The following is a 24,975-nucleotide window of genomic DNA, read 5'->3' on the forward strand; positions in this document are numbered from 1 at the left end:
TGATCGTCTTCCGTGTCCCGCCTTTGTGCTCCCCCTCCATGGGGGATGGATCCCCCGTGGGGCTGGGGACGATGCACCCTCGCTGCACCCCCTGCCCGCATGTTTTGCCTCATGGTGCCCTGAGCTCATGTGGGTCAAGCTTTCATGGGGATGGTGGGGGAGCGGAGGGTGCTGAGCCGTCCCCGCTGCGGTAGCCACCTCCGGCCCCTCGCTGGCCACGGGACCCCTGGGCCAGCGCTGTCGCAGCCCCAGCTCCCGGTGCTCGTGGGTGCTGCGGGGAGGATGCAGCCACCATCCTTAGCCTGGTGGGAGGAAGGGGCCGTGTTGTGCTTGGAGAGGTCCCCAAAATAATGCCTCTCCCAGCCGTGGTCCTGACCTTCTGGGAACCATCAACAACTGCCGGAAAACTCACTGGAGTTTTAGGGGCTTTTTTCCATGTGGTGTGTTGGTCCTGTGCCCGCACCGCAGGGCCTGAGGGCTGCTCCTGCCCCGTGGCTGTGCCCACGCTGGCTCCGGGCCGCGGCTGTGCCAGGGATGGAGGAGGAGGCCCCGGGGGCTTCCCCCGGCTTTGCAGCCCTGATCCCGGTGGCTTACTGAAACCCTTGTGTCTGCTGCTCTCCTGCTGGGCCCCTGCTGCTGTGAGCTGGCTCCAGGGGGGCTCTGCCACGGGAAGGGGGAGAGGGGTTGGGTCCTGGCCCTGGGGTCTCACTGGGCCACCCCTGCCACCCCTGCCACTGAGTGTCAGAGTGAAGCCCTGGGTGGGTCCCTGGGGGTTTCTCCTCTTTACCCCCCGGAGCTAGGGGCTGGTGCTAAGCTCAGGCCACCCCTGAGCACCCAGGGCTCCCCCACCCAGTGTGGGTGCTCAGTCCCCGTGGGGACTTCACCCACCTCCCTCTCCCCCTGCACAGCTCTGCCCAGCCCCTGGCTCCCCCCACACTGGCCCCAAATCCCCACCCCTCCGGCTCCCCAGTGCTGCCACCAGCCCCCGGGGACCATCACTGGACCCTGTGACACCCACTGGCTCAGCCCCCCACTGCTCCCGTCTCCCGGGGGTGCCCACGGCTGCTCACCCATGGGGCGCGGGGGGGACACTGCGTGCAGCAAGGCTGGTCATGAAGCGTGGAGAGGGATGAGGGACATGGGGACAAAGGGCATGGGGGGGCGAGGGACACAGGGGGGTGAGGGGGACGGGGGGGTGATGGCACAGGGGCACTTGGGGCAAAGGCCAGAGGGACGTGGGGTGCAGAGCGATGTGGGGTGCAGCCCGGGGGTCCCGGGAGCACATGGGATGTAGCATGGGGCTGGGGGGCTCAGGGGGACATGGGTGCTGTACCGGGACACAGGGGGGACACTGGGCACGCCCGGGGACACGGCGGGGGCGGACGTGGGGCCCAGAGCCACGCAGGGGCCGGTGCGGGTCCCGGTGCGGCGGCGGTCGCTCCCCCGCCGCCGGGGCCGGGGCCGGGACGGAGGGCGGCTCCCGGTGAGTCACGGCGCACCCGCCGCCCCCTCGGGCCGCCCCCTCGGGCCGCCCCATAAAACCGCCGCCGCCCCGAGCACCACCGCACCATGGCTGCGCTGCGCCCCGCCGGTACGGCCGGAGCTCCCCGGGGCGGGGGCGGGGGGGCACCCGCCGGGACTTGGGGGGCTCCGGAGGGGGCAACTGCCCGACGGCTTGGCGGGGGGACGGACGGGGGAGCCGTTCTGGGGCTCAGGGGATGCTGGGGGGGACCATGACGAGCTCCAGGGATGCTGGGGGGGACAGTCCTAGGTTTGGGGGATGCTGGGGAGGGGGATGCTGGGGGGGGAAGCTGATCCGGTTTCAGGGGGAGCATCCCGGCATGACCAGCGCTGAGCCCCATCTCTGTCTGCAGGGACCCCAAGACCTCCTGCCCAACTCTTCCTACCCCTGCTCTGCTGGGCTGTGGTCTCCCACGGCACGGGTAAGTGGGGGCTGCTGGCGGGGTCGGGGGAGACCAACTCGTGGCTCTGTGCCCTCCAGGAGGCCTGTGCAGGGGCCTGGGGAGGAGCTGTGCCCCCTCTGCAGCACCCTGCACCCACCCCAGAGACATGGGGTCTTGGGGGCAGCTCTCATCCCCCCGCCTCACCCCACTCTGCTCCCCCAGATGCCATGGCCCTGCAGCCCCCCAGCATCACTGTCCTGCAGATGCCGTCAGAGCCCCCTCGCGTGGGTGAGTGATCCCTGGGGCCGTTGCGGGGTGGCCTGGGGATTGTGGGGCTGCAGTGAGACCCCCAGCCGGGGCAGGCTCCTGCATCAGCCCTGGCAGGCAGGCGGGGTGTATCCTGCACCTGCAGCTGAGATTTTTGGGTGCTGGTGAGGTGGGGGGTCACTCCCATTTGGGGTTGGGGGTGGAGGCTGTGCCTGTGGGCAGGGGCAACCTGGCCCCAGGGGGCACCGGGGACCCTCGCAGCCCCTCTGACCCCCGCGTCCCCTCTGGCTCCAGGTGAAAGCGTGACGATCTCATGTGAGGCGGTGAGCAGCCTCCCCGAGTTCACGCTGCTCTACTGGCTGGGGAACGGCTCCTTCGTGGAGAAGCTGCACCCAGAGGGGGCTGTGCACGAGGGGACAGTGCTGTGAGTACCGGGGGCTGGGGGTCCCAGGGCTCAGCAGGGCTGGCAGGGAGGGGCAGCCCTGGCTGGGGCAGGGACCCCGGGACCCCCAGCCTGGGGGAGTGTCATGCAGCCAGGGACAGGCGCTGACAGGTCCTTGTTGGCTCCACAGAGAGGAGGCGAATGGCTCGGGGGTGGCTCTGCGCCGTGACCTGCACTTCAGCTCCTTCGGTACTCAGCACCTGCACACCAACTTCACCTGCGTGGTGCTCAGCCCCCTCGGCGTTGACACCAGGGAGGTGCGGTGGCTGCCCCCGGCACCAGCCCCAGCCCCTGCCAAGAGTGGGGGACTGGGCTGAGACCAGGGAGCAACTCATGACGGGTGAACGCCCCGCAGTGCGGGTCCCCACTCCCATGGGCGTGGGGATGTGATGCCTCCGTGGAGGCCTGCCTCTGTGCCCCGCCATGGGGTTCCCCTGGCCCCACATCTGCCGGCCCCGCTGTGCGTGAGGCTCTGGGTGCCCCTTGCTGAGCCGGGAGCGCTGCCCAGGACAGCCCCAGGACCTGCCTACAGCTGGCTGTGGGACCCCAGGATTTATTAAAACACATCAAGGCTGCCCTGTGTCACCTGTGTCCTGGGGATGGGGCCACCCATGGGTGCACAGGGGTGAGGAGGGAGGGGGAGGAGGTGGCCCAGGTGCCCGTGGAGGGCAGGATCCATCCCTGACCCCCTTCCTGCCTGGAGAGGGGCTGGAGAGCCACAGCCAGCCCTGGTCCTGCCCCGGGGATGCCTGGCCCCACAGCGGCACCCTGCCCCGGAGGAGGACAAGGAGGAGGGTAGGGATCCCTGGGGTGCAGGGACCCCAGGGAAGGTGGTCCCATCGCATCACCCTCTGCACCTGGCGGGGGGTGTCGGGGCTATCCCCTGGCATAGAGCTGCTGCACCCCACATGCTGCTCCATGGGCAGCCCCACACCTGTCTTGTCCTGGCATGGCCCTGCTCCACCCATTCCCTGCTCCTTCGGGTGCTGGGGGGGGCTGCAACCCCACCCCTCCTGGGCTGCAGGCAGACATGGGACTGGCAGGGGAGCAGACACCCCGCCCTGGACCCCTCGAGCAGGACACGGGGCATGGGCATCGCTCTGCAAGATGCTCCAATATGGGAGAGATGGGGAGGGTGGAAGGGGCTGTAGAAGAGCCCTGGCTGCAGCATCCCCGAGCTGCTCCCAGCCCAGGGAGCCGCAGGAAACCCCCAGAGACATCCCAGTGTCACACAGCAGGTGTTTATTCCTCTGGGAGCCAGGAAAAGGAGAGCAGCGGAGCAGCTAGCTGGGCAGGGACACCCCAAAAGCAGGTCCCCCCAGTCCCTGTCAGCGCTGTCCCTGGGTCAGCCTCTGCATACCCCACACTCAGCTGCCTCCAAAAGCCCCGGCTGCGGCTCATCCAGACTCCACTGGTGTCCCGGGGCTGCCGGCACGGCCCGGGGCCGGTGGCACCGTGGCAGGGCGAGCTGGGCACAGGCGGCCGCCACGCGGGGCCCTGCAGCGGGGCCGTGCCCATGGCCCCAGCCCCTCCTGCTGCCCCGTCCTATCCCGCCATCTCCATCAAGCTGCTGGCTCCCATTCCCGACCCCTTCTCCTCGCCGGCGTGCAGTGGCAGCGGTGGCGTCGCAGCTCAGGGGGCCCCGGCGGCCGCCAGGGCCGTGGCTGCCAGGAGGAGCCCCCAGAGGTGCGGGTGGTCCCCAGGGATGCTCCAGCCTGGGGGTGCTGGAGAGGGGGAGAGTCAGGGACAGCCAGGGGGCTCAGGGGGGCCTGGCCGGGGGCCACCCTCCCCAGCTGCAGCGGGGACTCTTGGCTCACCTGCGCTGAATACACACGGCCGGCTCTTGCATCTCTTCTCTGCCAAAGAAACCAACTCTGTTTGCACGGCTGCTGCATGCTCTGCATCACGCAGCTCCTCGCTGCGACCCAACTGTGCAATGCCATGCCATGCCGTGCTGCAGCATGCCGTGCCATGCTGCACCATGCCGTGCTGTGCTGTGCTGTGCCACGCCGTGCCATGCTGCCAAGGGTCCCCATTGCAAACCCCAGGGCAGAGCGGCTGAGAGACCCCCAGGGACGCACGCCCAAAGGCAGGCTCCCCCCGTTGCCCTCCCCGCGATCAAGACCCCTCTTTCCCGGCAGAGCTGGTGGGATGGGGTCACCCCGGCCCCAGCCCCTGCACCCCACCAGTGGGGAGGGACCCCGTCCCGCAGGGACCCCACCTTTCACCAACTCGCAGTTGTAGGTGCTGAGCACGTCCTGGGAGCGGAGGTGGATGAGGGCTCTGTCCCCATCATGGGCGACGTTGGTGACCTCGAAGCGCTCAAAGGGTGGGATGAGGACCTCCTCCTCCTCGGGGAAGAAGGAGAAGTCCCTGATGGGGACGCCGTAGCAGGTCTCAACCGAGAAGAAGGTGTCCCGGCCAAAGGGGAGCGTGCTCTCGTTCCGGAGGGAGGCGGAGGTGAAGTGGCCGAAGCGCATGGACTGATGGCGCTGGGCAGTGAAGCGGATTCCCTGGACACCTCGGTAGACGTGGTGGCATTGGCGGGGCCGGGCATCCCGCAGGACACGCAGGGCCTCGCTCAGGAGGAAATGCAGCGCCTTGAAGCCGAAGGCACTGAGGTATTCCCTGCGGGAGCGCCCAGCCTCACGCACGGCTGCGTTGAACGCCCGGTGCAGGGGCCCCTGCTGGGTGTACGCCAGGAGGGCGACCGCCTGCTTTGGCCGCAGCACCAGCGGCTGGGGGACACGGTACTGCCGGCTCCTCCATTCGGCAGCAGCCTGGGTCCAAGCATTGGCATAGACGCTGTTGTTGGCGAACTCGGTGCGGTTGAGCTCCTCCAGCTCCTCCTCCATCATGCGGCTGCAGCCCCGGTACTGGTCGTCGAAGGAGGTGGGGGCCATGTCCAGCGCCAGCTCCTTGACAGGGTCGAGGTCTCGCCGGCGGTGGGATCCACTGACGGCCAGGGTCCCGGCCAGCAGCACCAAGCCCAGCGCCAGATGCTCCATGGTGGCCAGAGCCGCCCACGGGAGCCCCCGGGTGCTGCGGTGCCGTGGGCAGGGAAGCAGCCGGCTCCCCTGCAAGTAGCCAGGGAAGTGGGGGAGCAAGAGCAGGGTCAGCTCAGGGAGGGCAGCAGGGGCTGGGAGGGGGCTGCCAAGAGAAGCAGGGCAGGCTGGGAGAAAGCACTCAGTAATTGCCTCCCTGGCCAGGGGCACCCGCTTGGCACACGTCCCGGCACCAGCTGAGACCCCAACCCGGCACGGCCGAGACCCCGATCCCGTTACTTGCGTTAAACCCTGCCAAAAGGCATCCGTCCCCGGAGCCTGGCAGCACGGTCCCGGCAGCCTGCAGGTCTGCGGCGTCACCCACTGGAGCAAACCCCTCCAGGAGTCCCAGTGAGAAGCGTTACCCGCCCCCCGCGGTGGGTGTGCGGTCGAGGTGCTGCTCCCCGCTCCTGCAGCACCCAGACCCTCGGGGCCCGCCTGCCACCGGCTGGGGAAGCGAGAAGGGGCCACTCACTCTTGCTTTTTATAGCAGCCCTGGCCAGGATTGCTCGGGCACAGATCCAGCCCCCAGTTCTCTCCTCGTGGTTATTTTTACTGTCCCCTTTCCCGAGCGCCCAGAGCAGTCACTGCCCCCTCCAGCCTTGCAGCGGTCAGGAAACCCCCAAGAGATAAATTGCCTTTGCTTTAACATGGGTGCAGGCACCATCCTGCCGAGGGCTCTGTCTCATCCTGCAGGAGCCGATGCTGATCCTGCCCTGCTGACCCAGGACATGCTGCATGACTGACCCCCCTGTCACCCTCCTGAGGACGGGGCAGGTTGTGGCACAGGTGACACGGAGGCGTCGGTGGCACTGGCAGGGGCATTCCTGGTGGGTGAGCCCCTGCCTGCAGCCCCCAGGCTTTGGAGGGAGTTAGAGGCAGGAGGCAGGGCAGGGTGCAGGTAGCACGGCTGGGGACAGCCCAGTCCCTGTCCGCCCTGGCAGGAGCAGCTCTGGGCCGACGACCTGTCCCTGCCCAGTGCTTAAAGACACAGGGAGAGACAGAGGTAACAAAGTCTGGGGGAGATCGGAGCCGGTGCTGCAAAGGAGCCCTGAAACAAGCAAAATCCTAAGGGATGTGGACCCTCAAAGCCCTAGCAGGGAGCAGAGAAGCCTGAGGCAGTGGGGAAGTGGAAGATAAACCACAGAGCGGCCACAACAACCCCAGGTTCTCCACCATGGGGGGTCCTGCTGCCTCCCCCGGGGCCCCCTCAGGTGGGCTGGCCTGGCCAGGGATGGGGGGCACAGCTGACCGCGCCTGGCCCAGGGGATGCTGCAGCCCAACTGGCATCGCTCTGCCCGCTCAGATGGGGGGGCTTTTCCAACGCAGCCGTTGGTCAGGCCCTGCCTGGGCATCGCCTGGCTCCGCTGCTGGCGCCGGCCGCTCGGGCTCCTCATGGGCTTTGGTGCTTTAGTTCCCATCACTAATGAAACTCTCTTTGTCTCAAGCCAAGACGTTCCTTTATTGCTCGCATTTGCCCTCCCGATTCTGCCCCCATCCCGCGGCGGGGTCGAGCGGCTGACAGGGGCTGGGCTGCTGCCCGGGGTCACGCAGCCGGGGGCTGGGCCGAGCAGGGAGGGACCCGCGCTGGGTTCGGGCACCATCTGGGCTCAGCATCCAGGGGATCTTCTGCAACTTCAAAGCTCTGGCCACTGCTGCTCTTGGCTGGAGGGCAGCACTCTGGGCACCCACCCCACCTGAAATGTTAAAAATTAGATTTGCTATATTTCTCGTGGTCTGGTTCATACATTAATCCCGCAGCTGAGGGTGTCGCCCTCTCAGTCATCTGTATGTATTAGGGTCATGCTGCAGACCCTGCCCCAGCCCCGCTGCCCTTCTCTGGACACGCTCCAGCCCCTCCAGGCCCTTCTTGTCCCGAGGGGCCCAAACCTGAGCCCAGCATTCGAGGTGGGGCCTCCCCAGGGCCGAGCACAGGGGCCCCATCCCTGCCCGGCTCCTGCTGGCCACACCAGGGCTGACACAAGCCCGGGGGCTGGTGGCCTCCTTGGCCACCCGGGCACTGCTGGCTCATGCCCAGCTGGCTGTCAGCCAGCACCCCCAGGGCCTTCTCCGCCGGGCACTTCCCAGCCCCTCTGCCCCGGGCCTGGGGCGCTGCCTGGGGTTGGTGGGACCCAAGGGCAGGACCCGGCACTGGGCCTTGTTAAACCTCACACAACTGGCCTCGGCCCATCGATCCAGCCTGTGCAGGTCCCTCTGCAGAGCCTTCCTGCCCTCCAGCAGATCGACACTCCTGCCCAGCTTGGTGTCATCTGCAGACTTACTGAGGGTGTCCTCAATGCCCTCATCCAGATCATCAGAGAAGATATTGAACAGGACTGACCCCAACACTGAGCCCTGGGGAACACCACTCGTGACCGGCGGCCAACTGGATGTGACTCCATTCACCACCACTCTCTCGGCTCAGCCACCAGCCAGTTTTTACCCAGCGAAGAGTACGCCCATCCAAGCCATGAGCCACCAGCTTCTCTGGGAGGATGCTGTGGGAGACAGTGTCAGAGGTTTTGCTAAAGCCCAGGTAAACAACATCCACAGCCTTTCCCTCACCCACCAGCCAGGTCACCTGGTCATAGGAGATCAGGCTGGTTAGGCAGGACCTGCCTTTCATGAAGCCATGCTGGCTGGGCCTGATCCCCTGGCTGTCCTGCACCTCCCTAGTGAGCTCACTCAAGATGAGCTGCTCCATGACCTTCCCCGGTACTGAGGTCAGGCTGACAGGTCTGTAGTTCCCCAGATCCTCCTTCTGGCCCTTCTTGTAGATGGGTGTCACATCCGCAAGCCTCCAGGCATCTGGGACCTCCCCTGTTAACCAGAGCTGCTGATAAATGATGGAGAGGCTTGGCGAGCTCCTCTGCCAGCTCCCTCAGTACTCCTGGGTGGGTCCCATCTGGCCTCATCGACTTGTGAGTGTCCAGGTGGAGCAGCAGGTTGTAAACTGCTTCCTCCTGGATTATGGGGGGTTTGTTCTGCTCCTCGTCCCTGCCTTCCAGCTCCGGGCGCTGAATACCTTGGGGATACTGGTCTGGCATTTAAAGACTGAATCAAAGAATGTATTTAGTACCTCAGACTTTTCCTCATCCTCTGCATCCAATAAAGGATGGAGATTCTCTTTGGTTCTCTTTTTGTTGTTAATAGATTTGTAAAAACATTTTTTGTTACCCCTTACAGCAGTGGTCAGGTGGAGCTCTACTGGGCTTTTGCCTTTCTCATTTTCTCTCTGCAAGACCTTACGAGGCCTCTGTACTCTTCTGGAGTTGCCTGACCCTTCTTCCAAAAGCGGTAGACTCTCCTTTTTTCCCTGAATGCCAGCAAAAGCTCTCTGTTCAGCCAGGGCGGTCAGCTTCCCTGTCGGTTCGTCTTGCAGCACTTGGGGACACCTGCTCCGGCACCTGCAAGACTTTCTTCTTGAAGAATGCCCAGCCTTCCTGGGCCCCTTTGCCCTTCAGTACCGCCTCCCAAGGGACTCTCCCAACCAATGCCCTCAACAGGCCAAAGCCTGCCCTCAGGAAGCCCATGGTAGTGGTTCTGCTGACGCCCCTTCTTACTTCACCAAGGATTCAGGACTCAATCAGATCATGGTCACTAAGCCCAAGACGGCCTCCAACCACCGCATTCTCCCACCAATCCTTCTCTGTGTGCAGACAGCAGGGCAAGCAAGGCACCTCCACTGGTAGGCTCACTGACCACCCTGTGTCAGGAAGGTCTCTTGCACATACTCCAGGAACCTCCTGGACCGTTTCTTCTCTGCTGTGTTGTATTTCAAGACACCTGGTAACTTGAAGTCCCCCACTAGAACAAGGGCAACCGATTGTGATATTTCTGCCAGCTGCTTGTAGAACACTTCATCTACCTCTTCATCCTGGTTGGGTGGTCTATAACAGACTCCCAGCACCATGGCTGCCTTCTGGCCCTTCCCACTCATCCTTACCCAGAAGCACTCGACCTTATCATCACAATCGCTAAGCTCTATGCAACTGAAGCACTCCCTAACATACAGAGCCACCCAACCACCTCTCCTTTCTTGCCTATCCCTTCTGAAGAGCTAATAGCCATCCATTGCAGCACTGCGGTCGTAAGAGTCATGCCACCATGTCTGTGATGGCAACTAAGTCATCACTATCCCGCTGCACAATGGCTTCCAGCTCCTCCTGTTTGTTGCCCATGCTGCATGCATTGGTGTAGATGCACTTGAGCTGGGCTATCGGTTTCACCCCCAACCCTGGCATGCCACCTCTAGGCTCCTCTCTGGTAGGCCTGGTTGTATCCCCTTCCCCCTTTGAACCTAGTTTAAAGCCCTCTTGATGAGCCCCACCAACTCATGAGCAAGAATTGTTCTCCCCCTTTGAGACAGCTGAACTCCATCTGCCGCCAGCAGGCTCGGTGCCATGTAAACCTCGCCATGATCAGAAAAACCAGAATTCTACCGATGGCACCAGCCTCTGAGCCACGCGTTAATCAGATTAGTTCTCCTGTTCCTGTCAGTATTATTCTTCCCTGCCACTGATGGGATTGAGGAAAACAGTACCTGCGCCCCCAATCCTTCAACTAGTTGCCCCAGCGCCCTGAAGTCCCTTTTGAGTTCTCTTCAGCTTCTCTCCGCAACCTCATCACTGCCCACCTGCATAACCAGTACTGGGTAATAATCAGAGGGCCGAACCAGACCAGGGAGCTTCCTAGTAACATCTCTAATCCTGGTCCCAGGGAGGCAGCAGACTTCCCTGTGGGATGGGTCTGGTCAGCATGTTGGGCCCTCTGTCCCCCTCAGAAGGGAATCATCTACAACGATTACCCTCCTTTTCTTCTTAACATGGGCAGCCATAATGCACGGGGCTGACTGACTCTCCCTAGGAACCCCCAGGACGGACCTTCACCTACATCCTCATTTGCCTGGCCCTCAAGTTCCAGAGCCCCATATCTGTTGTGCAGGGGCAGCTGGGAAGGTGAGGGAGGCCAGGAGGGGATTCGCCTGCCGCCCCGAGCAGGGACCTCTTTCCATTCCTGATTTTTCCCTCCTGATGCTTGGTGGCAGGATGGCAGGGGATTCTCTGCTTCCTGTGGAGCTTCTTGTGGAGCCTTAGCCCCAGGGATGGTACAGTGCGGCTCCACCAATCTATCTCCCTCTCACGCTCCCTGATGCTCCTTAACCTTTCCGCTTCTTCCTTCAGCTCTGCCACCAGGCTGACCAGATCACCCCCCTGGTCACACTGCAAGCAGCTGCTGTCTCTGCTGCCCTCTGATGCGAATGCCAGGCTCAGGCACTGCCTTCAGCCAGACCCTGACAGCTGTGTGTTTGTGCGGGGGCTCCATCTGAGTCGCCACATTCCTTCTGGCAGCGGTTCTCAGGCGAGCGGAGACCATGGCCGGGGGCCTCTCCTGGGCGGGCGATGACCACTACCTGAGTGACTCGCCAGAGCCCTTAGAGCCGGGAAGGGGCCTGCGCCCCGCCCGCTCGAACCGCCGCGCCGCGGCCTACTCGCTCGCGCTCTCTGCGGGCCGTGCGGGGGCGTTTTCCCGCCTTCGCTCCTGTCCCCGCCCACGCTGAGGCAGAGCTGCCTCACCTCAGGCGTTCCCGCCTTCCCGCTCTGAGGGGGGGCTGCGCTACCCTCGCTCTCCTGCGCTTTTGGTTTTGCCTTCGCGCTTTTTGCTGCGGTTTTGACGCTTCCGGAAGGATCCTCCGGCGCGACCCTCCGCTCCGGAACCCTTCGTCTCAGTACACTGGGTTTTAAACTGCCACCTTCACTCTTGTCCCCACACACGCTGAGGCAGAGCTGCCTCACCTCAGCCTTGGCACCGTGACTGCCTCCCTGGGGAGCCTGTGTCAGGTCTCCACCACCCTCTGGGGGAAGGACCTTCTCCTAATGCCCAGCCTCACCCTCCCCTGGCACATCTCCCTGCCATTCCCTCGGGGCCTGGCGTTGGTCACCAGAGAGCAGAGACCAGCCCTGCCCCTCCTCCTGCCCTCGGGAGGGGGCTGCAGAGCGCCATGAGGCTGCCCTCGGCCTCCTCTGCTCCAGCTGAACAAACCCAGGGACTCCAGCCGCCCCTCGTACGGTTTCCCCTCTAAACCCTTCCCCAGCTCCGTGGCCTCCTCGGGGCACTCTCCAGTAGCTTTATACCCCCAATGTCCTGCGGCGCCCAACACTGCCCACAGCACTCGGGGTGAGGCCGCCCCAGCGCGGGGCAGAGCGGGACAATCCCCCCCCTCGCCCGGCTGCGATGCAGGGCTCGGTGCCCCCCAGGGCACGGCTGGCCCTCTGGGCTGCCAGGGCATGCTGTTCCACCTGCCGTCGGCCAGAGCCCCCAGGTCCCTCTGCAGAGCTGCTCCCCAGCCCCTCGTGCCCCCGTCTGTCTGTATCCCCAGGGCTGCCGCGCCCCAGGGGCAAAATCCAGCACTTGCCCTTGTTAAACTCCATACGGCTGGTGGTTGCCCAGCTCTCCAGCCTGCCCAGATCCCTCTGCAGGGCCTCCCTGCCCTTGAGAGCGTCAACAGCTCCTCCCAATTTTGTGCCATCGGAAAGTTAATTAATATTCCTTCCAGTCCCGTGTCCAAGTCATTTACAAACAGATTAATGAGTGCTGGCCCCAAGATGGATCCCTGTGGAACCCCACTAGTGACCGGCTGCCAGCCCGATGTAACCCCCATTTACTGTGACCCTTTGAGCCCAACCCATCAGCCAACTGCTCACCTGCTGCGTTACGTGCTTATCCAGCTGCGTGCTGGACATTTTGTCCAGGAGGAGACTGTGAGAGACAGTATTGAAAGCTTTACTGAAATCCAAAAAGGTCACATTGACTGGCTTCCCTTGGCCAGCTGAGTGGGTGACCTTGTCATAAAAGGAAATCAAGTTTGTTAAACAGGACTTTCCCATCGTGAACCCGTGCTGGCTGGGACCAATGACTTTTGTCTCTTAGTGCTTTTCAATAACTCCCAGAATAACCTCCATCATTTTGCCAAGCACAGCAGTGAGACTGACGGCCCTGTAGTTACCAGGCTCATCCCAGTTGCCCTTCTTGAAGACTGGGACAACATTTGCCAGCTTCCCGTCAACTGGGACCTCTCCAGATTCCCAAGAGCACTGAAAAGTCATTGAGAGAGGTCTTGCTATGACATCAGCCAGTTCTTTAAGTACCCTTGGATGAATCCCATCAGACTCCATCAATTTACAGGGATCCAGCTGGAGGAGCAAGTCCTGCACAAGTTCAGGGTTCGTTAGTTTATCATTCCCACAGTCATGGTTCTCTAGCCCAGGGCTCTGGGGCTCCCTGAGCCCACCATTGTGTTGAAGACCGAGGCGAAGAAAGCATTAAATGTTTCCCTTGTCTATGGCCCTGCTTGTGAGGTGACCGTTCTCATCAAGAAATGGGCCAATGTTATTTCTGGCCTGCCTTTTGCCATTAATGTATTTCAAAAAGCCCTTCTTATCGTCCCTCAGAGTACTGGCCACCTTCAACTCTAACAGAGCTTTGGCCGCACGTATTTCCTCCCTGCAGTGGAGAACAGCATCCCTAGAGTCCTCCCATGTTGCCTGACATTGCTTCAACTGGACATATAGTTTCTTTGTTCTCCTATTTCTAGAAGATCCTTGCTTAGCCAAGCAGCCTTCTGCCTTGCCTGCTTGACTCCATACACTTAGGGATTGCCTGCTCCTGTGCTTTTAGGAGGTGGTCATTAAAAAGCAACCAGTGCTGATGGACCCCAGCACCTTCAAAATATTTTCCCCAGGGGACCTTACTAAGTAGTTGCCAGAGTGACCTGAAGCCTGCTCGCCTCATGTCCAGAGCTGAGGTCTCCGTCACCTCCTGAGCAAGATGTGCCAGGGCTTGGGCAGCCTCACGAAGTCCAGTGTTCCCCAATGTGCACAGGACTCCTACTGTCTGGATACCTGCGGCTCCTTCTGCGCAGCCCCATGGAGCTTCTCCTTCCCGGCCCCATGGAGCCGGCAACATGCAGCCCCTTGGGGCTACTCCTGTCCAGTTCCACTGTGCTCCTGCCCAGAGCCTTGGGGCTGTGTCTGCCCAGTGTCATGGAGGCAGCAGGACCCCCCATGGAGGAGAACGTGGGAGCGAAGTGGCTGACTCGGATACACACCGCGTCCCCTCTGCCCCAGGCTTCTCTGCTCCCTGCTGGGGCTTTGGGGCTCCTGCTGGCTTTTGGGGGTCTGCATTCCGGGGATTTTGCCCCTGTGGGGGGGCTCCCTTGCAGCATGCATCTCGCACCCGCAGCTGCAGGACTGGTGAATGAACCACAGCACCAGGAGTAGCGGAAACATTTAATTTTTAGTATTTCAGATGGGGTGGCGGCCCCGGGGCTTCCGGGCCCCGCACTGCTCGGACCCTCATTAGTCACTGCTGTCGCTGCTGCTGGAGTACCAGCTCTGCCACCACGAGGGCTTGCGGATGCGGGTGTAATGGGGCTCGAAGTGGCGTCTCCACCAGGCCTTCAGGGAGCACCAGAGCCGGGTACAGCCCTCCCGAAGGCACTGCGCTACCGGGCACAGCCATGGGGAAGCTTGGCCGTGCGCCCTGCCTGTGGGCACCCATTGCCGCCAGGGACTGGGCTCCGCAGGGGGGCTCCTGTCCCGAGCAGTGGGGGTGCTCCTGTCCAGGCCTGTGGAGCTGCTCCTGCCTGGCCGCATGGAGCTGCTCCCCCTCCATTCCAGTGGGCTCACTCTTTCTGGCTCCCTGCGGCTCCTTCTGCGCAGCCCCATGGAGCTTCTCCTTCCTGGCCCCATGGAGCCGGCAACATGCAGCCCCTTGGGGCTACTCCTGTCCAGTTCCACCATGCTCCTGCCCAGAGCCTTGGCGCTGTGTCTGCCCAGTGTCATGGAGCTGCTGCTCTTCACTTCTCCCGTGGTCCTGCTGCCCAGCCCCGTGGGGCTGCTCATGCCCAACTCTGTGGGGCTGCTCCTTTCCTGCTCCATAGAGTGGGTCCTTTTGAGTCCCGTGCAGATGCCACTGTCCATCTCCATGGAGCTGCTGCTCTTCACTTCTCCCGTGGTCCTGCTGCCCAGCCCCACACGGCTGCTCATGCCCGACTCTGTGGGGCTGCTCCTTTCCTGCTCCATAGAGTGGGTCCTTTTGAGTCCTGTGCAGATGCCACTGTCCATCTCCATGGAGCTGCTGCTCTTCACTTCTGCCGTGGTCCTGCTGCCCAGCCCCGTGGTCCTGCTGCTCCTTCCCAGCTCCATGGGGCTGCTCCTTCCCAGCTCCATGGGGCTGCTCCTTCCCAGCTCCGTGGGGCTGCTCCTCTCAGCCTTGTCCGTGTCCCCATCCACAGCGTTGTTCGTGGCCACGTCCACGTCCACCCCCGGCAGCTCCTCCGCAGCGCACTGGGGCCACGCTCTGGCCTCCAGCAGCCCCGGCTGGTCTTGCACCTCCATGCTGGCGTGGGGCTGGCAGGGCTCCCCGGGAGGGGTCCCACCGCAGGACCCCCTGCTGTCCTCCGCCATCCCTTGCCGCTGGGTCAGTACTTTCCGCAGCAGCTCACAGCGCTGCTCGGTCGCTGCCGTGGTGTCCCGGATGGCTCGGATGAGCTCCAGGACAAGCTCTTCACTGAGCGGGGCCGTGGCTGGGGGGCTGCTGGGGGGCGGCTCCAAGTCACTCTGTGCCCTGTCCCCACTGTCCGCGGGAGCCTGCTCTTGCTCGGTCGCCGCTGGCACCTCCACTGGAGGCTCCTGGTGAGGGGCTGGCCCCGGCTCCCTCACCGGCCCCTTGACAGCCTTCGGAGACCAGGGGAATCTTGAGCGGGTGGGCGCTGCCAGCTCCGCCATCGCACCGGGCCAGGGCTCCGGGAAGGAGTAGAGGGAGCCCATGGAAATGGAGCTGCCCCACGACTCGGAGGCCAGGGAGCCCAGGGAGTCCATGGAGGCCAGCGGGGCACACGGGGACAGGCGATCCCTGCTCCAGGCGTCCGCTCTCGCCCTGCAGAGGAGGAGAGGGAAGAGACCCTGCTGCAGCCCGGCCCCTCCCGCAGGACCCACGGGCATCACCCGCTCCTCGGCCGGCGAGCAGGGCTCCCCAGCACGGGCAGGGGCAGGGCATGGGGTGGGGGTGTGGGTCAGGGTCTGAGGGTCTCTCCCAGCACTCACCACATCTCTGGGTTCAATGTGGGATTCCCCACTCCTCCATGTTCCCAAGAAGCACCTGCTAAAGGAGGAGACGGAGTGAGCGACAGCAGCCCCCGGCACAGCCGCGGGTCAGGGCTGCCGTGGGGTGTCGGCCGTTTGCAGGGCGCTCGGTGCCGGGGCCGCTCACCGCTCTCTTCCTGCGGCCGCGCTCTTGCCGCGCTCCTCCGGCGCATCGAATTCTTCCAGGATCTCTGCAGGATACGCAGAAGCTGGGTGAGATGGGAGCAGCTCCCGGCCCCACGCTGCAGCCCCCCATGCCTCTCCGTGCCACATGAGGTCACAACAGGCCGCCCCACCCCACCCCACCCCACCCCGCCCCACGGCACAGCACAGCGCAGCGGTCACCTACCCATTGCCGCTTGGCCCACAGCAATGCCGAGACCGTGCTGAGCTGCAGCACCAGCATCAGGATCGGGAGCAGCTCAGCCGGGATGGGGCCGTTGGAGCGCCCCATGGCACCGGCTCTGGTGCAGTTGTGACTCTGCGAGTCACCAGCAGAAGCCTGCGATGCAGATCCCCAGTGACCTCCTGGGGCCCCAGGGACAGAATGCCAACACTGCCGGTGTGGCAGAGGCTGAGGCTGCAGTCTGCCGAGACGATGCCAGACTGCGGTGCCCACCGCCTGCTGCCTGCTCCGGCGGGGCCCCGACCCCCTCCTTTTATAGTCCGGCAGGTGGGCAGAGCCCCCTTTGAGACAGCGTGGGCAGGCAGAGACCCCTTTGAGACAGCATGGGCAGGCAGAGACCCCTTTGTGACAGCATGGGCTGGCAGAGCATCATCTGCCACACCTGCTGCCCCCCGCACCCTTCCTCGGCTGGTGTGGGCAGATGCGAGGGGCTCAGGAGGGGCCGGGACGTCCCCCTGCAGATCAGGGGTGACAGCTGGTGGAAGCCCATGCTCTGCAGGACGAGGGACCCTGGGGGGCCTTCCCGGGGGGGACAAGGAGGAAGAGGAGGAGGAGAAGGCCTGCCACCGCTGGCCCTCCAGCCAAGAGCAGCAGCGGCCAGAGCTTTGAAGTTGCAGAAGATCCCCTGGATGCTGAGCCCAGATGGTGCCCGAACCCAGCGCGGGTCCCTCCCTGCTCGGCCCAGCCCCCGGCTGCGTGACCCCAGTGTTGTGTTAATAGTAAGAGTCTGAGGAGTGGCTGGGGGGAGACCCTACCGTTGAGTCACGAGGTTCACACAGGACCCCTTTGCTTTCTAAACTCCTCCAAGAGGAGTTAGGCGTGGCTAAGCCCAGTCTTAGTCTTAGACTTGGTCAATGTTTTTTTCCTAAGGGTTGAAGAAGTATTTGTTGTTAGTCACTAATCTGGCAGATGCGCAGGCCAGTTGTGTTCAATGAGACCCATTAAGGCTAGATTAATGAATAGTGCAATTCATTAAAGCAACAAATACACAGGTTCTTTGTATTACTGGTGATAAATCTGATGGTTATAAAACACACATAAATACCAACCCCTTCCCTGGGGAGATTATTCCCATGGTGACTGTCCTCACTGTGAAAAATTTCCCTCTCATGTCCAACCGGAATCTCCCCAAGAACAACTTGTGTCCATCCCCCCTTGTCCTCTCCATGGGACTCTGTGTAAAAAGGGAGTCTCCATCTTCTCTGTAGCTGCCCCTTAAGTACTGGTACATGGGGATGAGATCCCCTCTGAGCCTCCTTTTCTCAAGGCTGAACAAACCCAGCTCTCCCAGCCCATCCTCATACGGCAGCTGCCCAGTCCTCTGATCATCCTGGTGGCCCTTCTCTGGACCCCTTCCAGCCTGGCCACATCCTTTTTGTACAGCGGGGACCAGAACTGCACACAGCACTCCAGGTGTGGCCTGGCCAGCGCTGAGTAGAGCGGGATGATGACTTCTTTCTCTCTGCTGGCGATGCCCTTTTTGATGCAGCCCAGCGCCCTGTTGGCCTTCTTGGCCGCAGCAGCCACTGTTGGCTCATGTTGAGCTTCCCCCCACCAGAACCCCCAGGTCCCTTCCCACAGAGCTGCTCTCCAGCCAGGTGGATCCCAGTCTGTGCTGCACTCCTGGATTGTATTTTCCCAGGTGCATGATCTTACACTTGTCCTTGTTGAACTTCATATGGTTCTTGCTGGCCCACTCCTCCAGCCTATCCAGATCTCCCTGCAGAGCAGCTCTCCCTTCTGGAGTGTCTACTTCCCTGCTCAGTTTGGTGTCATCAGCAAACTTCATCGGGCTATACCTGATCCCATTATACAGATCACTTATGAAGATGTTGAATAACATTGGGCCCGATATTGATCCCTGGGGGATCCCACTTCTGAGAGGTCACCACTTTGAGAAAGAGCTCTTTACCACCACCCTTTGGGTGCGGCCTGTCAGCCAGTTCCCCACCCACTGCACAGACCACCTGTCTAGGCCATAACACATCAATTTCTCCAGGAGGAGGCTGTGGGGGACCGTATCAAAGGCCTTGGAGATGTCCAGGTAGACAATGTCCACCGCCCGCCCCATGTCAACCAGGCAGGTCAATTTGTCATAGAAGGCCACCAGGTTTGTCAGGCACGATCTGCCCTTAGTGAAGCCATGTTGGCTTTTCCCAATCACGTGCTGCAATTGACTTGTGATGGCCCTCAGGAGGATTCGTTCCATAACTTTCCCAGGGATTGAAGTAAGGCTGATGGGCCTATAGTTACCCAGATCCTCCCTCGAGCCCTTCTTGTAGGTAGGGGTAACTTTTGCCTTCCTCCAGTCCTCAGGGACATCCCCCGTTCTCCATGATTTCTCAAAGATTATGGAGAGTGGCCTTGCAATGATGTCAGCCAGCTCTCTCAACGCCCTCGGGTGGAAGGCGTCAGGGCCCTTCGATTTGTAGGGGTCAAGCTCCTGTAATAATTCATGTGCTGACTCTTCCTTCACTGATGGTGGGTCAGTGTTTGGATCAACCGGGAATTTCATTCCCAAAGCCTGGGACCTGACAATGTTGGTAAAGACAGAGGTGAAGAAAGCGTTGAGGACCTCTGCCTTTTCAGCATCGTTGGTGATTGAGTCTCCTCTTCTCTTTAACAGTGGGCCTGTGTTTGTTTACCTTCTGTTTCTGCTTGTGGTTGACATACCTGAAGGAACCTTTCTTGTTATTTTTGACATCTACAGCCAGTTTCAATTTGAGCTGGGCTTTTGCTTTTCTAACTGCATCTCTGCACCCTCTGGCAATGCCCTTGTAGTTCTCGATGGATAATCCTCCACTTCTCCATCTCTGGTGTGCTTCCCTTTTGGATTTGAGTAGACCCAGGAGGTCATGGTTGAGCCAAGGGGGCCTCTGGCTCAGCTTACTTCCCTTTCCTTTGTAGGGGATAAACTGGTTTTGTGCTTCCAATAGAGAGTTCTTGAAGAACTCCCAGCACTCACTAGCTCCTTTGTCTTCCATGGAAGCGTCCCACGGGATCTGTCCCAGCTGAGCCCTGAGTGAACTGAAGTTTGCTCTTCTAAAATCCAGAACCCTTGTCTTATTACTGACCTTCAGCACACTCAGCAGGATCCCAAACTCCACAGTATTGTGGTCGCTGCAGCCAAGGCTGTCACTAACCGAGATATTACAGAGCAGGTTTTCTCGGTTTGTGAACACCAAGTCCGGCAGCGCCTCCTTCCTGGTTGGCACTTCTGACATTTGTATCAGGAAACAGCCCTCTATGCATTCCAGGAACTTGGTGGATGACATGCGAGCTGCCGTATTGCTCTTCCAGCAGATGTCTGGGTAGTTGAAGTCCCCCATTCGGGACCAGGTTCTGTTGGCCGGAAGCTTGCTTTAGTGCCCCAGGCACCTCTTCATCGGCGTTGTCATCATGGTTAGAAGGTCGGTAGCAGATGCCCACCCTGAGGTCCTGCTTGGAGACGACCCCTCTGACCTCAACCGAGATGCATTCAATGGAGCAGTCGCACTCACCATAGTTGACTTCGATACATCTGAGGTTTTCTTTAAGGTAGAGCGTGACTCCTCCACCTCTTCTACCCAGCCTGTCCTTACAAAAGAGCCTATAACCATCCATTGCGATCTCCCAGTCGTTTGAGTTGTCCCACCGTGTTTCAGTTAGTCCTATGATGTCATAACCTTCTGAGTGGGCACGGAGCTACAGTTCCTCCTGTGTAGCTGTACGCTTCTACGGGAGAACTTATCTTGGGCCGCATATCTCCGGGACACAGGGCTCTACCCACCCTGGGGACAGTGATGCACAGACACCAATATGATGGATACAAAATGTCCGTCTATTTGGCTGCGTCACACGCTTATATAGCTCTTGCGGTTCCTGCTCCTGCCACTCCTATGGGGAGGGGTCTATCTTTCCGTCACATCCCGTAATCTTCCGGTCGCCGATCCCTGTCTATTCCCCTACATCTCCCCCTCCCCATGCTACTAAAATTCTACAAAGCTACTTGCGTAAGCGGATACATATTGCGCTCAGGTCTATATTCATGTAATGCTCGCAGGCGCTCTTTGATTTGTCTTATAACACAGCATAACAATGGTAGCCCACAAGTAACCATGGTTACTACACACAACAAGATCCCCCCAATTATTACTATCCAGTTCCAGTTTATATCTCTCTTTTGCCGCCCTTTCCCAGTGTCGCTCTCGTTGCAATATTGCTTGCGATCTTGTCAAGGAGCTCATTTCTTTTCCCAATGGTACGGCTAGCATGAGGATCCATGTCAGCAGACCCTGCAAAGAGACAACTCAGAGAGGGATTATTCATTGTACATCCTTGCACAGTTCTGCTTTCACACACTTTGCAGGCACCCATTCTATGCGCCCTTCATTCTCAACCGCGGCGTAGCCCCTCCCCAGGCATCTCAGTTTCCATCCTCTCTCCCATTGCTCACTGCCTGGGAACCTTACTCGTACCTGCGGATAGCGCTCGCCTGCTTGAGCCTTGCCAAAGTGCTTCTCCACTGCTGTAACTTGCTCCTGCCCGCGTATAAAATGATTAAGCGAATATAATGCACGCATTAAAATAGTTTGCTGAGCTGCTATGGGTATAGTTCCCTTATACCCCTCCCCCTCCCCAAGCTGTATTATTTTTGCTTTCAAGGTGCGATGAGCGCATTCTACTATTGCCTGCCCTGTGCTATTGTAAGCAATGCCGTGTTTTAATACAATATTCCAAGCTTTACACCATTCTTGGGTACTTCGAGCCCGAAAGCATGGTCCATTATCTGTTTTTATCTTGGTGGGCTTTCCAAGCCACGCCATCACCGTGGTCCAATGCGCAGTCAAGTGCGTTGCGGTCTGCTTCCGATGTTGAGTGGCCATGATGACTCCACTACATGTATCAATTGTAATTGCCAGGTGCCTTCCGGGGGCCAACTGTGGACATTCAGTAAAGTCAGTCTGCCAGATGGCATTTGCTTCCAGTCCTCGAGGGTTGACTCCTGCCTCCCACAATGGCGAGTGCTGACAGTAAGGACAGGTGGCTACTACTTCTCTTGCTGCTCTTATTGAGATGCCACACTCCTTTGCCAAGGCTTTAGCACCCAGGTGCAGTTGTTCATGTAGTTTCTTTGCCTCCGCCAAGGTCCAGACTCCCGCGGCTGCCTCATCAGCCATGCGATTCCCCTCAATTAGTGGTCCAGGCCCCGTCTGATGACTGCGAATGTGAATTACTGTCACCGTTGCTCCTCGCTGCGATAAAGCAATCTCTAGCATCAAGGCAATTTCTGTGTGTGGTACACCCTGTCGTTTCATGGGCATGACTAATTTATACACATATAAGGAGTCTGTGCACACATTTATATGCCGATCTATATCCTTTCGCAGGGCCATCTCTAGCGCTTTCGCCTCCAGCCACTGCACACTTTTACCCTGCTCCTCATACGTCTGTCGCATCCAACTATTTTCTTCTTTCCACACTACCGCCGCTCTGTTCGTCTTTGAGGAAGCGTCTGTGAAATATGTTGGTCCTGGGTGAGGGGTATCCAAAACTCTACTATCCACACTCAAATCCACCACTTTGGCTGTTTCGGCCCACCTCTGTACCGTGCCTGTGACGATTTTCCCTGGGTATGAGTATACTGCCAATTGTCTATCCTCTTCACTCTCTACCACCTTCTGCCATTTCTCCCCATTCCACGGCATTGTCAGCTTATCTGGCTCTTTCCCAAAAATTACCTTGCTTTCCCGTCGCAGCCGCCAAATCATTCCCGCAGCTACCTTGACTTTTGTGGAGAATGCATCCTTGGGAACCTTCTGTTATACCCATCGCAGTGGTTTTTCTTCCCCTGCTCGTATTTGATATAGCAATCCTAACCCTCCACTGGCGGTCAGAATCCAACCTGCAATTAATTCCTCCTGGGGGTCCCACCGCCATACTCCTTCCTTTTGCATTCGACGTTCTATCATCTGCAACTGCTGGACTGCCTCAGCGTCTAAACTCCTGGGCTCCCATGGGTCGGTCCCTTTCAGCAACGCATAGAAAGGTTGCATCTCCTCACTGGTGACGCGCACGAATGTCCGCAACCACTGCAGTGCTCCTACCAGCTTCTGGACATCGTGTAAATTTTTAACCTTAGGTGTAAGTTTAATAGGCTGAGCTTGTATGGAATCCCCTTGTATTCTAGCACCCAGAAATCCACACACTGGTCCTCGCTGTACCTTTGCCTCAGCTACCTTGAGGGCCTGTCCCGCAAGGCCCCTTTGGGTGTCTGAAAAGACTTGTTCACACAACGCCTCGGTGGGCGCAGCTATGAGGACGTCATCCATGTAGTAGTGGATCATGTAGATTCTCTCCTGATACTGCTGCCTTACTTGCCGCAATGCAGAAGCCACATACCTCTGGCAGATCGCTGGAGAATTTTTCATCCCCTGCGGAAGTACTGTCCACTGCCATCTACTACCTGGTTCTGTGCGGTTCACTGCAGGCAGAGTAAAGGCAAATCTCTTTCTATCATCTGGATGTAGCGGAATGCTGAAGAAGCAGTCTTTGATATCTAAAATAATGACTCGCCATCCTTTCGGGACAGCACTCAGATCTGGTAGGCCAGGTTGGAGAGGCCCCATGTCCTCCATTTGCTGATTTACTGCTCTAAGATCATGCAGCATCCTCCATTGGTTTTTATCTTTCTTTTTTATAGCAAATATAGGGGTGTTCCACGGGCTCATCGAGGGCTCTAGGTGCCCTGCTTCATGCTCTGGTTTTACTATAGCTCTTACAGCCTCTGTTTTCTCTGTTGTCAGGGGCCACTGCTCCACCCAGACGGGCTGTTCGGTTTTCCACACTAACTTGTGCTGATGAAGCCCCTCTGAGGCAGTGGCCCTTATGCTAAATTTTTCAAGCCGATCCCCATCTGGGCAAGGGCGTCTCGCCCTAACAAGGGGCTTGCTACCCCATCTGCTACTAGTATGGTCACTACGGCCGTGAGGAGCTTCCCTGCGTCCTTGTCCATGACTTTGAGTTTCACAGGGCAAGTACTTGTTCTCGTCTGTTGTTCTCCTCCTACCCCTATTATACGTTTTCCCATGGCAAGGGGCCAAGTTGGTGGCCACCGTTCGAGTGGCATTATTGTGACATCTGCCCCGGTATCCACTAACATTCCCAGGCATATCCGTGCCGGGTAACTCGGTTCTTGCAGGGTAATCATCACTGCTGCCATGGGTCTCTCGTCACAGCCTATGACCAAGGCCACGCGGGGGCTGTAACCTGCAAATCTTGCCCCCCTGCATGACGGTTCACTCCCCCTTGGCTCGCTATGGTGGGCCAAGCTCCTGGCGTTGGCACCGTGATGGGGGTCATTTGACTCATAGGAGGCGCGAATCCCCCTCGCTTCGCCCTCCCTTGGCCGTTTCCCGGCCTCGTAGTTGGACAATCTCTTGCCAGGTGTCCTGGCTTCCCACACACCCAGCACCTCCCTACTGGGCGCGCTCCTCCTCCATTACATCCTCCCCTTTCCGCTAACGGGCACCCAGCTCTAAAGTGCCCTCGCCGGCCACACAAGTGACTCTCGGCCCCACCCCGGCCGCTTGCACCATCGCCCTTTCTTCGCTTCCACAGTCAGTGTTCTGGCAGACGTGCGCTCCCGCACCGCCATGCTGGTTCAACGCCTCCTGGCGCAAGACATGCCTGATGGTTTCACCCAATGGCGCCCCTACCGCCAGGGTGCGGAGGATATCTTGTGTTTGCGGATTTGCTTGATTTCGGAGGCAATCCATAAGGACTGCCTCCTTGGCTGCTGGTGGCAATTCTGATTCTATAATAGCCTTTTGCAACCTATCACAAAACGTTGTAAATGGCTCTGCTAGGCCTTGCTGTATCTTTTACCAAGGTTCTGCTTTTTTCTCATACCTGCCCACTTCACTATACGCTTTGCGGGAACTCTCCGTTACCGCTTGCAGCTCCCTGCCCCTTAATTCTGCTGCTTGCAACTGCGGGGTTTCCAGTCCTTGACTTCTGCCAGTGAGCCGGTCAAGGGTGGTCCCCCTCAGCGGGTGGCCCGGAACTGCCGCCGCTTGCTGTACAAGGGCATGGCAAGCACTGTGCATTGCCTCCTTCCAAAGTATGTACATTGTGGGAGCCAATATTGCTTTCGCCAACTGCTTAGCATCAGAGGGGGTCAATGGCGCTGCATGCGCAGCGTCCAGCAGCAATCCTACTCCTTCGTCTTTCAGCCCCTTTTCTTTAATTTCTCGCCATAAACTTCGCACTAGCTTGGCATCTATCGGCGTCCACTCCACTCCTCCTCCTGGAGCTAATCGGACAGGGAAGATCCCGGGCATCTCTATCCTTACTCCATCGAGGCTACAATCTCTGGCTATCAGCCGCCAGTTAGGTAACTCGACTGACTGTCGCTGGGGTGCACCCTTCGTTAAGAGTCCTGTCTGCCGCCGAGTTACTTCCCCTAGTGCGCGCATAGCCTGCTGCAGCTGCCGCAGCACGTCCTCCGGAGACCCCTCCGGAGCTGCAGCGCCCCGGGCCTCCCCTGTTGACGGTCCCTCTCCTCCCTCCTGCTGACTGGTCCTCCGAGCCTCTGCTGTTTTGTGCCTCTTCTTTGCGCGCCGCAGGCAAGCTGCCCCGTCTTCCCACATACGGGCATCGGTTTCTCCCCCAACTTCTGGTTCGCTGCTACTCGAGGTTGTTCTATACTCCCCCTGCCCTCCCCTCCAGGCACCCCAATCCCCCTCCTCGTCCGACTCCCATCTCAAGGGTTGCCCCGGGAGCCAGT

At 59.9% G+C, this 24,975-nt stretch overlaps 2 protein-coding genes across 3 annotated transcripts; one reads left to right on the plus strand and one right to left on the minus strand.

Moving 5' to 3' along the window:
• The first annotated feature begins 1,450 nt into the window (after positions 1-1,450).
• IL18BP (interleukin 18 binding protein) lies at positions 1,451-3,188 on the plus strand. The gene is made up of 5 exons (XM_064440707.1): positions 1,451-1,591; positions 1,875-1,943; positions 2,127-2,192; positions 2,466-2,595; positions 2,744-3,188. The coding sequence occupies exons 1-5, from the start codon at positions 1,570-1,572 to the stop codon at positions 2,928-2,930; spliced, it is 474 nt and encodes a 157-aa protein (XP_064296777.1). The 5' UTR covers positions 1,451-1,569; the 3' UTR covers positions 2,931-3,188.
• Positions 3,189-4,245: 1,057 nt separating this feature from the next.
• LOC135311495 (erythroblast NAD(P)(+)--arginine ADP-ribosyltransferase-like) lies at positions 4,246-5,621 on the minus strand. 2 transcript variants are annotated; one of them, XM_064440719.1, is made up of 3 exons: positions 4,835-5,621; positions 4,431-4,469; positions 4,246-4,328 (listed from the first exon to the last, which is right to left on the minus strand). In XM_064440719.1, exons 1-3 carry the CDS (start codon positions 5,619-5,621, stop codon positions 4,246-4,248), a joined length of 909 nt encoding a protein of 302 aa, XP_064296789.1. The 2 variants fall into 2 exon arrangements, with proteins under 2 accessions (XP_064296789.1, XP_064296799.1); XM_064440729.1 differs by lacking the exon at positions 4,431-4,469.
• Positions 5,622-24,975: the final 19,354 nt, after the last annotated feature.

Source organism: Phalacrocorax carbo, chromosome 1 (assembly GCF_963921805.1).
Source record: "Phalacrocorax carbo chromosome 1, bPhaCar2.1, whole genome shotgun sequence".
NCBI classification, from domain to species: domain Eukaryota; kingdom Metazoa; phylum Chordata; class Aves; order Suliformes; family Phalacrocoracidae; genus Phalacrocorax; species Phalacrocorax carbo.

Coding starts and splice junctions, on each gene's coding strand:
- LOC135311495 (XM_064440719.1), bottom strand. CDS start 5,621: ATGGAGCATCTGGCGCTGGGCTTGGTGCTGCTGGCCGGGACCCTGGCC. Junction 4,470..4,834: donor CAACTGCGAGTTGGTGAAAG/GTGGGGTCCCTG, acceptor TTTCTTTGGCAG/AGAAGAGATGCAAGAGCCGG. Junction 4,329..4,430: donor GCCGTGTGTATTCAGCGCAG/GTGAGCCAAGAG, acceptor CAGCACCCCCAG/GCTGGAGCATCCCTGGGGAC.
- IL18BP (XM_064440707.1), top strand. CDS start 1,570: ATGGCTGCGCTGCGCCCCGCCG. Junction 1,592..1,874: donor GGCTGCGCTGCGCCCCGCCG/GTACGGCCGGAG, acceptor CTCTGTCTGCAG/GGACCCCAAGACCTCCTGCC. Junction 2,596..2,743: donor GTGCACGAGGGGACAGTGCT/GTGAGTACCGGG, acceptor TTGGCTCCACAG/AGAGGAGGCGAATGGCTCGG.